Source organism: Crassostrea angulata, chromosome 5 (assembly GCF_025612915.1).
Source record: "Crassostrea angulata isolate pt1a10 chromosome 5, ASM2561291v2, whole genome shotgun sequence".
Taxonomy (NCBI): Eukaryota; Metazoa; Mollusca; class Bivalvia; order Ostreida; family Ostreidae; genus Magallana; species Magallana angulata.
The window spans coordinates 35,878,433-35,892,531 of NC_069115.1; the positions used below are offsets into that span (position 1 = coordinate 35,878,433).

The following is a 14,099-nucleotide window of genomic DNA, read 5'->3' on the forward strand; positions in this document are numbered from 1 at the left end:
TACTGCTACATATTGTGACGTATATCCGATCGAAATGAAAAATAAAATCTAGTATATTTTTTTATGTTTTCCATCCAGAAATTGTGACCTAACTGTAGATCAATGGGTTAGAAAGTTTACGAATCTGTAAGTCATGAATTCGAATCCCGCTTGGGGTTGTATAAATTTTACCTTTACAAAAATTTTTGTTACACATTTTTCATCATTTTTTGGTCAAATATTGTGTAATTTGAAAATTATATGGTATGAAAGCATTTTGATTTTTGTGTACTTCTATTCACATTAATATCGACAGGTGTCCCATACCACCTTATTAATAAATGTTATAAAAGGGCATACAGTAAATATATTCCTCATTGCCCCTACCTCTTCATATCAGTTTGATTTGTGTGTGTGTGTTTCAACATGAATGATGATTGAAATTAAAAAAAAATCTCTGTTTCCTTATCATATTGATCAAGCACATTTGCTTTCACAAATTTTGACTGTTCAAGACAAGTGATTAAGTGAGAAAAAAAATTGTGTGTGTATGTGGGCAAATTCATTTCATGCACATTGCGCAAACATAAAACTTATGTCAAATTTTAGAAATAATCTTTTCACACTGCCATAATTTTGATTCATGAAATAGCAAGAAATCTCAATGCAAAATTGCTTGGTGTCCACATTAAAGTGAGAAAAAAACTACTTAAATGATCATGAATTGATTCCAATGAGCTTTGATCATGCAAAAATTAGTAGATTTTTGTTTATATACTGAGGTATTTTGGTGAATATGAATAATCTGATTCCAATGAATTTTGGTCATACACAAATTGAGATTTAATGTTTTGCATTTATGCCTCAAACTTTTAAAACAATAGTTTAATTTCAATATGAAACAGATCTTGTAATTTGCACTCCACCCAACATCCCTTTCCATTAACAAAATACATGTATGATTATGTCACTGTAAAGTCTTAATAACTAGTCATTTAAAACACTGCACATTGTGTATGGATAGCTAAAGATATGTGAGTAAACAACCTGGCTTAATATATCACTACTAGACAAGCAAAATAACCCAAACATTTCATGAAATTTTACAGTTTATGCAAAGATTCTTGATTTGATTTAGTTTGAACTCTTTAATTGCAAACAAAATTTAATATTTTCTTCTATTTAAATCATGATGGAAATTCTTCTTGAGATATATTAATCTACATTTTCCCTCAATTAACCATATCATATATAACACAACAGACTATGCCTTTTATTTTACTAGTTTACAGCCAACAACTAACTGTAAAATCAACACCCATGTTTACAGCCTATATTACAGCCTATAATAGACAAGCAGCCAGCCCTACTCTCCTGTGATACTTTCAACTCATTTTGTTTGTATGTTTTGCCAAATTTTCTTCATTTTTGCTGTAATGATTAAAATGATGCTTTGGAATAACAATAAATGACCACAATACCTTAGCATGAACTTGCAATACAGTAATTCCATGATATGGAAAAAGGTATTGAGCAATTTTTAAATAAAATTTGTTTCTGAAATAATTTTTAGTTAAAAAGCCTGATATGGACCTCACAATAGTTCATGAGCCATAAAATCACTCCAACCTTCCGATTCTTCACACAAACATATTTAAAATGCTGAAGTGGCCACGACTACAGAATACATGTATAAGTCATATATCACCATCAATTTTTACCCCTTAAGAAGACAGCAACATTTGCAATCCTTATATCAACCCATCCCTAAAGCATGACCCCCCCCCCTAACTTTTCTCCCCTCCCCCTCAGACACAGTATTATACATCCCTTCCCGCTCCCTCAGACATAGTATCACAGAAGAGTAACGCTGGGCGGCCAACAGAAACTCTATCACACCTCCACCACTGAACGAGCCTCCTCCATTGTTGGCCTCCTCAATGGAAGCTGCACTTTGTGCTTTTTGCAGACGACGGTTGGGTTTACTGCGCCTCAGCTCGGGTGGGGGTGGTCGCCTGGGCTTCGAACAAGTGGGGCTTATACAAACACCGTTAATCTAGAAATCAAAGGGTCACTCAATCATTAGTCTACTTATTAGTGAACAAACAAAACATGGCAGCTTGTTCTAGAAGCAAACTGAAGGGTAAGACACAACCAAGGAATGGACCTCAACAAGTCAGGCTTTTATAATGTAGAAAATACTGTCCTTTAGAGTTAACAATATTTGAAAAAGAGCATGAAGACTTTTTTATGGTGAGGTTACAGTATCATCTCATAAAAGCTGAAGACATTTGTTGAAGGTGCACTCCCTCTTTAAACACAAGGTTTTGGTTACAACAATCATTCCATCCGCTACTGTGTTAAGGAATATACAGTGCCTGAAACAGAAAAACACAGCTAAAAACCAAAAACTAAAAGAAGCAGAAAACCCATTTGATTAGTGTTTAGTGCAATACTATAGACAACACTCAATAAGCGTGCGTGTTAACTACTGTGTCAGGGAAAGAAATCTGGTCATTTCGAAAATATCTTTAAAATTTGGTTTGGTTGCTTCTAAAAAAATATTTCATTGTAGACCCGAGTTCTTTCCCTTTCTCTACACAAGAAGAAGGTTTTGCAAAGGACTTATCGGCAGATCTGGTGATTGTTAAACATGCTTGATAAGAAGGCAGCCTCACCCTGCAAGGCAAGAAAGAAAAAAAACATGGTCAGAATGGCTGAATACTTCAAACTGTGTGTACTTAGCAATCTAAGGGCTGACATACCAGGTAAAATTGCATTCTGAAGCTCATCCACGGACACCCTCTCAGAAGAGAACTTTCCCTGGTCATTTGTTAAATCAATGATATCTACTTTGAACTTTTTCTCTTCTCTCTCATTGCCCAACATAATGTGTTTCATTTTGCAACTCATTCTGCGTAGGAAGCTTTTTGGAGGCGGGCGTTCGTCAATGTCGCTATCCGAGTGATCGTCGCTATGCCCATTATGACCGTGAGGATGGTGCGGTTTGCTTTCGTCATCAGATTTCCCCGACTGATCGGGACCGTCGCTCGAGTCACTTGGATGTTTTTCCTTATGCTTATTTTTGTTCTTGTTTTTCTTAAATGTCAGAGACGTCAAGGACAGTCTTCTGTGTTTGTGTCGAGTATTCTGTTCAAGATTTTGTTCAACATGTTGTAGATTTGACACATCTGCATCGGGGTCAGACGACGACCTCGGCCTATTTTTAGCACTGCTGTCAACTTCGACGTGCAGACTGTTCCTTTGAGAGGGATCGGACACAGTTTTAGAAGCCACTTTCTTTTTCAAATTTTTAGAAATGGCCCCCTCGGATAATGCCTTGGAGATTCCCTCTTCTCTTTCAGTTTGAGGATTCGGAACAGAAACTGATCTTTCTACATGAATTTCCGGTGAAGACTTGCTGAAGTTATCTAACTGATTCTTCATCTCGTCCTCATAATAATTCTCCTCCAAATTATTGACAATATTGTCCAACTCTTCGGCTGGTATCCCTACTTCTATTGCTTCGTGAACATTATTGTTTTTCTCTGGCTCGTGCACAGAATCGTCAATTTCTTGAGAGAATCGCTCGTGAATTGCTTGCATTGGAACTATTATTTTTTCGTGCGAGGGTTTTTTCCGGGGTTTAACGATTAAATTAGGACTTGATGGAGGACTAGACTGAAAACAGGAAGCAAAACAGGAAAAACGTAACATAAAGAACAAAACAAAAACATGGTAAAGCAACAAAATGAAATCTTTTCTCTATCCTTTCCCTTGTCATCTCCCCAACCCTGTATGATTAATGTGTAGGATTGTGCAAGAGACATCACATAATGTTAACAAAATCGAAACTCAAACCAAATAAAATTTTTCAGGGCAAAAACAATAAAAACTACTTTCTTCTAAGGGGACAAAAACCCATCTTGCAAAAATAGCACAAACAATTGTACACTTAATAAATCAAACGAAAGTTTTGACGATTCAAACAAAATTTGAGCATTATGCTTTTATGTATAAATATTGAAAACCAAAAAATAAAATCATAAGAAGCACTTGAAAAAAAAACCTCTTTATATATGGTCAAAGTTTGAAATGATTGAACCAAAATGTGGACATACATACATACCCCCTTACAACAATATGATTACAATATAGTTGTATATTCGTGTAACAATTGTTGTGCGATATGTTAGCAGTTGAACGTTACAAACATTTGACAAGACAACAAATGAACAGTGGTATTATGTTGTTTTTTCTTTTTTGTTCAGGTTAGATCAAATAGACAATACATAAGCAAGATGAACATTCATACAGAAATACATATCATTATATCACAATTAAAGAACAGTAACTGGAAATCGTACTTTGTTTACAATAAAATCAATACAATCTAGATTTTCTTCACAACTTAACATATTATATTATGCATAAAACTTTAAGTGGAAATTGCTCTTGAAAAACTTTTCTCTCAAAAAGTCGGAATGACCCTGAGCAGAACACCCACCTGATCATTGGTCGGGGATCGCGCCCCATCCTCTGTGCCTGACCCGTCCGTGGGGAACCGCTTGTTCCTGGGTGACCTTGGTCCTCGGTTGTAAGGGTCCATTGAACCTGATAAAAATCGCATTAGTTATGAGCCTCTGAAATTGCTACTTAGGCAACTTATCATCAAAGAACATTTTTTTTTTTTTCAAATTGATCTTTTATCAATTATATGTCTGTTTGTTACAAATTCCAACTTAGTAGTAATTTTAAGGTTCATAAAAAGTGGTGATATTCAACATGCTTAAATAGGTCACCATCTTCAATCATTGTGCCATATTTTGGCAACAATAAAACAAACACAGTCTCAACACTATAATGTCCCATCAGTATGGGAAAAAAAAAATCCACATTTCATTATCAAAAACAAAAATTCAACTGATTCTGTGTCGATTTGTAAATTGAAATATTGTGAATTCTAAAAAAAAATTGTGAATGATAATAATAAAACTAATTTCAGAATTAGATAGGGAACTTAAAATCCTCTATAAACAGTGTTAATTAACAATGAAGAAAAATAATCAAATGGTGAGCTACATACCTTCAGTGTAACTATTAAAAACTAATTAAAAGTAATTAAATTAATTTGCAAGTTCATGTCATTTATGGATCAAGCATCTCTACACAAATACAGCCCTGGGCTGGGTTTCCCTTACCATAGAGATCTGGCGTCCCCAAGTTAAGGAGGCAGGTTCTCTGGACATAGTCCACTATAGCCAAACCAGACTCATTACCAAACGCCAATCTGAAGGAAGAAATTTTTTTGGATATGTTAAGAGTCAAACATTTGGTTACCAAGTTTAATGATCCTTAGCCTCATATTGCTCACTATTATGCATCCAAAACAATTTGAAAGTTAAAACCTGCAAAATCAAAAAAGGAGGTCAGTGACCTACTTTTGGGTCAATATATTTTCTGGTCCTGAAATGTAGCACCAGACAACATTATTTTGACGATCCTAGATCTTAAAAGGGGAAAATTATACATGTATTAGATTTAACAAAATGTCAATTTAGGTTAACTTTTAAACAACCTCGATACCACACCCTTTGTTAAATGTAATACATTGAAAAAACTACTGTATGCAGGGCAATATTCACCCCCGTTTAATGTTTGTGCTTTTAGCCCTTGTTGTCAGCGGGCGAATTCCAACGTATCAAATTATCTCTTTTAAACACAACTTTGTCTGGGCAAATTCAAGCCGGGGCAAAACTGTTTGCAATTGTTAGTTGCAATTGCAATTGGTAGTTTAAAAGGCCAAAAGTTCACAGATTCTTACACGTCACATGCAAGAACAAAAAGATACATTAGATTTCATGGAAATAAGGTAAACATGTAGATGATGTAAAGTTCATTGACAAATTAATGCCAATAATGGCTACACTTATAGTTTATGCATAGACTGATAAATTTATAGGCTGTAAGAGCAGTTACAGGCCATTAGACTTGTGAATTTGTATATAAGCATTAGAGGTGCTAATAGAGATTCTTGTAAACATACATGTCATACAAGTTCATAGAGATTATTGTAAATTTACAGACCATAAGAATTCCTATAAAAATACTTGTAAACTTACAGTCTGTATAAGTTCATGTAGATACTTGTAACCTTACAGGCTGTATGAGTTCATAGAGATATTTGTAAACTTACAGGCCATTTGAGGAATTCACTGAGACACTTTTAAACTTACATGCCATTAAAGAGTTCATAGAAATAAATTTAAATTGAAAAGTCAGTAGATGATTCAAAGAGATACTTGTAAAGTTATAGGCCATAAATGTTCATAGAGATATATCTAAACTTACAAGAATGTAAGAAAATTTCTTAGAGATTCTTGTTAACTTACAGGCCATAAGAGGAGGTGATGTAGAAACTTGTAAGCTCATCATGCTATATGAGGAGTTTTTGCAGATACATGTACTTGTAAACTTACAGGCTGTATGAGGAGTTCATAGAGATACTAAACTCACAGGCCCTGAGAAGAGTTCATTGGGTACTTTTAACCTTCCAGGGCATAAGAAAAGTCCATAGAGATACTTGTAGACTTACAGGCCGTATGAAGAGTTCATGGATATAAAGGTGATATTGCCTGGGTGTTCCTTGCCCTCCCCCGGCTCCTTGTTGTCCAGCCACTGTAGGACACAGACTAGGTCTGGGTAGTAACCCGCTGAGTATTTTCTACTTCCTGTCCGCACCTTGACCGCCGTCCACATCTCATTCTACAACACAGCAAATAAATAAATAGAAAGTAGAATATTAGATGCCATAAACATATTTTTTTTTTATTTTCCTGGTCAAGATGATATCTAAATACTTGTTTAATCGAACTATGTCAGCCATGATAGCTCTTTCACATATATATAGTAAAACATGGTTATAGCGAACACGCTTATAATGAATTGACGCTTACAGCGAATTGATTTTCATTCCCCGTGACTATATTACATGTTGTAAACTTGACGAATATAACGAATTACTCTTATAACGAAGCAAATTCGCCCGTCCCTGGTACTTTGTTATAACCATGTTTTACTGTACATGTATCAACATTGTTTTTCATTGGGTGCGTAGTTCTTTTTTTATTGTTTTTTTTTTAGTGGGAGGGGTAGGACTCTAGAAGAATGACATTAAAAATCCATTAAAGTATTCACTAAGCATTAAAAAAAATCACGATATTCCCATCTTTTAATCTTTAAGCAGCTAGAATAGCACAAATGATACAATTCCGTTCTATCACATTTGATCTGTCCCTCATTAAACATACAAAGTTTCATTTTCATGTTTCAAACAATAATATCACTCACACAGCTCAATAACTCATTAAATACATCAAGCAGCTTTGAAGATTCTTTCAGCCATTCACATAGACCTGTACAAGGTCATATTAAGTTCACAGTAAACAAAAGTGCAAAATATAACTTCAAAGCAGCTACACTATACCCCCTTTTTCATGAGTAAAGTGTATTAGATGGAGAAAAACAATGCTGATGGCATTTAATGTGGTGTTTATGTAATATAAACATTTCAGAAACAATTCAAACATCTCAAAGCTTGATGGCCTGACAAATTGTAAAGCAAATCAATTCTGAATAACTTCCACCGCATCTCTGTTTTGGGGTCAATACTGTTCCTTTTGTGACTAAGGCATATCAAGGATGGTACTGGGACACATTCATGTCAATGTGCAAATGAAAGAGCACATCAATCTTGGGAAAATTAGCCTTAAAGCGGTGTGGGAGGGTATGTCAGAAGTGCATATAGACTCTCGCTACCTATGATCAAAGCACGGAATTCTCATCTCATCAATATTTACAGTTTCAATTCATGTTATACTCCATATTAAAGGCAGGTTTGATGCTGAAGCAACAGCAGCCAACAACTTCAACAGAAAACCTTCACTTTTACTTTCACTTAACTATGAAGAACCTCAAACAATGATGGAAATGTGTTTCCATGCTGTATCTTCTATCTAAACCTTTCATTTCTAAGTTTTCTGTGTTGCAACTTCCTTTACAGGTAAATTAATATAAATGTAATAAAAAAACTATCCTTCCCTCTAATAAAAATTCTAAATTTGAAAATTCTGACCCACTACAAATTCACATTAAATGATAAAAAACACACAACTGGTAAGTTTTGTTTGAAGTGTGTGTCTCTCTCTCTCTCTCTCTCTCTCTCTCTCTCTCTCTCTCTCTCTCTCTGTACCTTGGTGGTGCTGTGGTCGGAGGCATTGCTTGAGTATGACTCCCTACTTCCACTCTGTATTTGACCTACGACCCCCAGACTCGGCCGATAATGGTTATCGATGTCCGGGGACTCCATGTCATCCAAAATGTCATGATAAATTATGGAAAACTCTAAACTCTGCAATGCAAGGCAAAAAATGTCATTTCTTTTGTCTTTCATAATAATAACAATATTAGCAATTGAATGATTAATTTCAAAATCTATATTCTCGTCTAGAACTGAACGCAAGTCGCATATATCAAATTCTATATCAATCATTAATGAGAAAACACAAATAGATATGAAAAAAATGAAGAAAAAATCTGTGAAACATTTTATCATTGATATTTCTTTTGTTGTTACAAATTGAGGACAAAGTTTACATAGTGTAGCTACCAATTTCATCATCTATATGAAATCAATGGACATGATTGATGAATAATGCAAGATATCAATTTCTGTCTTAATCATGTGTAATTGTACACATAATCCATAATTGTAGGCAAAAGAACATGGTATTAGTTTCCTTTCTTTGTTCATCTCTAATTGTTTCCTTTACTTTATAATCCTTGGTCTATAAAATCACACTGAAACTCAAATCCCTGACCTGAAGATTAAATCTGTGCACATATGTTCATTACAATGCATCATTCACACTTACATACATGTAATCGCTACAGGTATCAAAAACTAAAAAGTCTTGAAGTTCGCCCAGCTTGATTTTTTTCCCAGTAAATTCTTAATTAGTAAGACACTAATATTTACTATTTATCATTAGAATTTTCTTTTCTAAATCTTAACATGAAATCAGTATTACTTCCTTCTCAGCAGCATGCCATTCAAACCCATTAATTTACCTATGAAATGCTACTGACACATGATCATATTCAAGAGTAGTCGAATACATAAACAAATCAGCTTATCACTCGTAATAAAAAGAAATTCAAATATCTCTAAATAAAATTAAAATATGTACTGTAAATACAATAGCAAATTAACTCTCATATAAATAATACTGATGTCAAATAATATTTTGATACAGCGAAATATTGAACCTGGGTTCAATATATCGCAGGGTTCAAAATATTATATGACACCGGTAATGAAGTTTTTACTACCAAAAAGAAAATATCCAAGTTTACCTGCACTTCCACATTTAATTCCTGTTTGGAAAATCTACATAGCACTAAATGAGTGGCCCCCGCGAAGCACAGTATCCTAGACTCGGTACACAAATGTATTAAATACACGGCCAGAGGGTCGGGGTCCAGCGCCTCCAATCCATTTTTCTGGTTGTCCCCCACACTGTCACGGTTTTCACTGCGAGATTCCTCTCTCTTTTTTGGTTTCTCAAATATTTTGGCAGTTTTTAGTTTATATAACACTTGTAATGTCACTGAAACAAAAAGAAAACGTACTATTCAGTTAGGACTCTGAATTTCTTATCATAAATTGCTGGATATAAATATTACATATACATGTATATAAATTCTTAACAGGCAAACAATCAAAAATATTTGAAGGAGAAACTGACAAGATGGCACGAATATAATTTTGTTTATAAAGTTTTTATTTATCTTAGTTTTTCAAGCAAATATTTGAGCAATACCTGAAGAAGCATCCCAAAACTTTATTGACCCATCAGCATGTCTACAAAACAAATACATTTTATAGATCATTAAGTCTTTATTTCATAGAAAAATCAAGTGTAAACATACTTATAACACATGAAGAAATTTGAAGAACGATAAAGTTGCCGTCTTTCAATCGGAATAAAATATTAAGATGTGGACATTTTTAAATGTGTTTCTAATTATCTGATTAGTCAAAGAAGAGGGTGTACATACATGCATGTAAACATTCAGTGGTGAAAAAGAGGTAGATTTAGAACTAAAAAGCGGTAACATTGCGAGCAGCAGCCTTTTTCGTGCATTTTTCAAAGCACAGATTTTGAAAAGAGGTAGACATCTGCGTAAATCGGTAGAGTATAAACAATTAACAAATACACCCATAAGTGATAAATGAGGTCCAATCTACAGGCTTACCCGGTGATGAAGATCTCGGGGTAACTACACGTGGATGTTCCCCATTCTCCCCCATTGATTGGCCAGGACTGAAAGATAAAAACATTCCTAATAATGGTAATTAAATATTCATCGAGTAAGCATTTCCTCCAGCACAAGCCAACAGCATCTTTTAACTTAATTAATTCATAAATATTTTACACGTCCGCAACACTTTCTGCTATAAAAAGCTCTTGAAAATCTTTTATTGTGCATAAAAGATACCGTGATTGCAAATGTGCTCTAGTAAGTTAAAGATAATGTCATGAACTATGTGGACAGTCTTTCCAGTAATATATACATATCTTAACCAAAATCTTTATCCATAACATTTTTAGTCAGCATTATCTGGAAATCGTGTGGCAAAAAAGTCAGCAACTGCTGATCAGAAAAGCATTTGTTTTAAACAAATACATTTGACCTTTATCTCGGTTGTCTGACATGCAATATACATCAATTCCGATCAAATGAACACACAGAAAAATCCCTACACAAATAATTCATGTTAGTGATTTTTTCAACAACTTTCCTGGAATCGAATCCTTTAATTACAACTACACTTTATCTCTTCAATAACCAATAAATCAGATTCCTACTTCTTGCATAATTTAGCACACAGAATAAATGTCAGAGAATTTCAGATTGCATTAAAAAAAGAGATCGAGCATTATAATAACTCCACCCACTGCCAACCTTTTCACTGAATCCGGAGCGTTTCTGGCGAGAGGAGCCCACGGAATAGAATGCGGGGATGAGATCGGGCGGGCAGTTTGCATAATACTGGCACGCAGTGACTGGCGACTCGTGGATGTCCATGGGGTAGGGGTTCTCGAAGCAGGGGTAGTTGGGGGAGGTCAGGTCTACTACCACGAGATCGTACTGGAGGAGGACCACGATAGCATAGGGCTCCTGGAAGTCTGCAGGAAAAATAAATTTTTTTACTAGACAAATTATATATAGACATCCCAGTAAAAAATTATGAAATATTTTATAAGCTTAAGTTATTAATGCACATTAGATTTCCCTGCATAAATCATGTAAATCGCTTATATTCTATTTAGTTATTACAATTAAGATATTTCTGGTTTCACTTAATTAACACATCATTAAACAGTTTTTTCTGTATAATTTTAACTGTTCAGTAAAAAACTTGTTTAAGAATTTGCTTAGTCTCTATGGTCACAATTAGGGTTCATGACCCTATTAATGCCCAATGGATAAATTGGTATATCATCAATTATTTACCAATTTATTTAACAAAGTAGTGCCTTTAAGCAAAATAGTTACTATACTTGCAGAGAGTATATACATTTATTGGGACATTTTAAACCAGAATGCTTGACACATGTCAGAAAAGAGGATTTGCAATTTTAAAAACAAGTGTCAAAATTGAATTATCATTTGAAGAAAAGAATTGAAATTGTTTGGTGTACACCCTTTCCAAGACTGAGAAATTCCCTACTTTTACTTTCATTTTCAGAGTTTTTCAATACAGATGCATTTTGCCGGAAAACGAATCTGACTTCAAACCACGAAATTTTAACAGGAAAGAGACAATTTGATGAGCTTTCATTCAAGAGGTCCCTCATTGCTGAGCGAAAATTAGGGCCTGAGCTATGAATCCTAACGTTAACATTACCGCCTATGGAAAATGCATTAGTAGACTATACCCATTTCATAAATCACAGTAAAAAAAATTCATATTGATTGTTTTTCAAATTTTCATATGGGATTGATATTCCACAGAGAAAACCTACTAGTAACTTCCAACCAACATCTGCACAACCAGTTTACATTGAATTTTATTCTAATTGCATGCAGTTCCAGTTTCAAATTCTACAAATCTGAATTTTCAATGTACCTGTATCCTAAAACTTGTCCTTTTTGAAACAATAAGAACTCTCTTCAAGTATGATAGTAAAGCCAGTTTAACTCTCTTGTAGTACGTTGGTATGGCCAAAACTCTATTTTAGTACAATGAAAATAGCAACACCTCTCTTTTAGAGAGTCAGTACAGCCAAAACTACCTTTTAGTACTGGGGTGGGAGGGGTATGATGGTATAGCTCTCTTTTAGTAAGATGGTTTAGTAGAAAAAACTCTTTTTTAGTATTATATAAATAGTGCCTGTTTGGGAGGGTAACAGTTGAAATTGACACCCCGAGAAAACCATTGTCAACCGACGCGAAGTGGAGGTTGACAATGGTTTTCGAGGGGTGTCAATTTCAACTGTTATCCTCCCAAACAGGCACTATTTATTTTGTTATACTTAATGTCTTTTTTAAAATTTTTACGAAAATTTTACTGCTTTTATATAGGAATAACGTGAATTCAACAGCGAACCGTATGCGCATAATTTTCGCGCATGTAACATTTTTTAATGTTACCCGTTGCCAAGTGCGTTGCTAACGCTGAGGGTAATAGTAAATATTATTAACTGCGTCTTAACCAATCAGATTTCAGTATTTAACATGAAAGTATAACAAAACAGTATAGCCAAAAATCTATCTTTTTTTAATCAGTATAACAGTATAGCCAACACTCTCTATAAGTATGTTGGTATACTGTGGTTTCATTAAATATTCATGGGTATCAATTTTCGTGGATATGGTGAAATGCAGTTTCAAGGATACCTAAATTCATGACCAATGACCCTATCAATACAAATCATTAGAAGAAATTGCACTTAATGAACAGTTAATTTCATGGTTAAACTTAACAACAAAATCCACGAAAATTTGTATTCAACGAATATTGATGAAACCACAGTAGCCAGGTTTCCCTGTATTTGTCTCCCAAAGTTACCGTTCTGCCATGGTGTTTCACACAGCACCACAAAGTCTACAATGTTGTGCTCCATCTCCAGGGCCGTCGTACTTTTGCCGTTCATGACCGTGATGCTGGGGGTCCTCCCTGCTCGGTCGTAGGACATCCCTCCCGAGAAGATGACCAGGGGCTCCCTACAGGGTAAACCATCAACATTAAATACTATATGAACAATTCTAACTATATACCCATGAAACAACAACAAAATTACAGCATCGGATTTTCAAACAGTTACTATAACATCAGATAACAATACAGTTGAACTTTGATATCTCAAACACTGTGTCTCGAATACAATGGATATGTTGAAGTGATTTGTAAGTCCCAACCAATTATTTTTTAAGTATTTTACCCTCGATATCTCAAATACTCGAATATCTTGAAGTTTGTAAATAGTCCCATTTAGTTCGAGATAACGAAGTTTGACTGTACTTTTATATTAACTTGATTATATTTGAGCCTTATGAGCCAGCGAAGAGGTAAGTTGAGTTACTAAGATGAACTTTACTATATTAAGGAAAAGTTTTTATTGTTGGGACATAAATTTTTAATCTATATGAATATACATAAGATTTACCCATTTTTGACTGATTTCCATTCGACCTTGGTTATTGGTTTACAAGGGTTGAGTTTTCCATCTTTGCCCATTTGAGCTGAAAATATGTAAATACAATTATATAAATAAACAGTTAAGGAATTTAATCTTCCTTATGTTTCCCCTAATGGCCTGTAATTAATCTTTATGACTAAACACACAGTTACCAAAAACTTTTAAGTTTAAGATTTAAGAAAATCAAGACAAATGACTCAATATATTTCAATTTTTTAGATTGCCTTTGTTTGCTGAAGCTTGTTCCGCAATCTTCGGTTATTCGGTACAGAAAATTGCACCTCAACAAAAATAGTCATTAAAATGTCAATGGCACTATTTGTTTTAAACCACATCACACAGATTGATAAT

The 14,099-nt window shown here is 34.4% G+C and overlaps 1 protein-coding gene across 9 annotated transcripts in view; it reads right to left on the minus strand.

Moving 5' to 3' along the window:
- The window catches only part of LOC128183698 (syntaxin-binding protein 5-like), a 58,351-nt gene that overhangs the window by 14,729 nt on the left and 29,523 nt on the right, over positions 1-14,099 (minus strand). For 4 of the 9 annotated variants that reach the window (XM_052852814.1, XM_052852812.1, XM_052852815.1 and 1 more), the window contains exons 9-20: positions 13,716-13,791; positions 13,118-13,272; positions 11,008-11,231; positions 10,297-10,364; positions 9,861-9,901; positions 9,394-9,647; positions 8,231-8,389; positions 6,575-6,744; positions 5,181-5,269; positions 5,066-5,086; positions 4,487-4,593; positions 2,745-3,660 (exon numbers count right to left, since the gene is read on the minus strand). In XM_052852814.1, the coding sequence (XP_052708774.1) occupies positions 2,745-3,660; positions 4,487-4,593; positions 5,066-5,086; positions 5,181-5,269; positions 6,575-6,744; positions 8,231-8,389; positions 9,394-9,647; positions 9,861-9,901; positions 10,297-10,364; positions 11,008-11,231; positions 13,118-13,272; positions 13,716-13,791 (2,280 nt within the window). Of the gene's footprint in view, positions 1-1,878; positions 2,036-2,744; positions 3,661-4,486; positions 4,594-5,065; positions 5,087-5,180; positions 5,270-6,574; positions 6,745-8,230; positions 8,390-9,393; positions 9,648-9,860; positions 9,902-10,296; positions 10,365-11,007; positions 11,232-13,117; positions 13,273-13,715; positions 13,792-14,099 lie in introns of all 9 variants that reach the window. The other 5 variants (XM_052852819.1, XM_052852817.1, XM_052852820.1 and 2 more) reach the window with 3 other exon arrangements.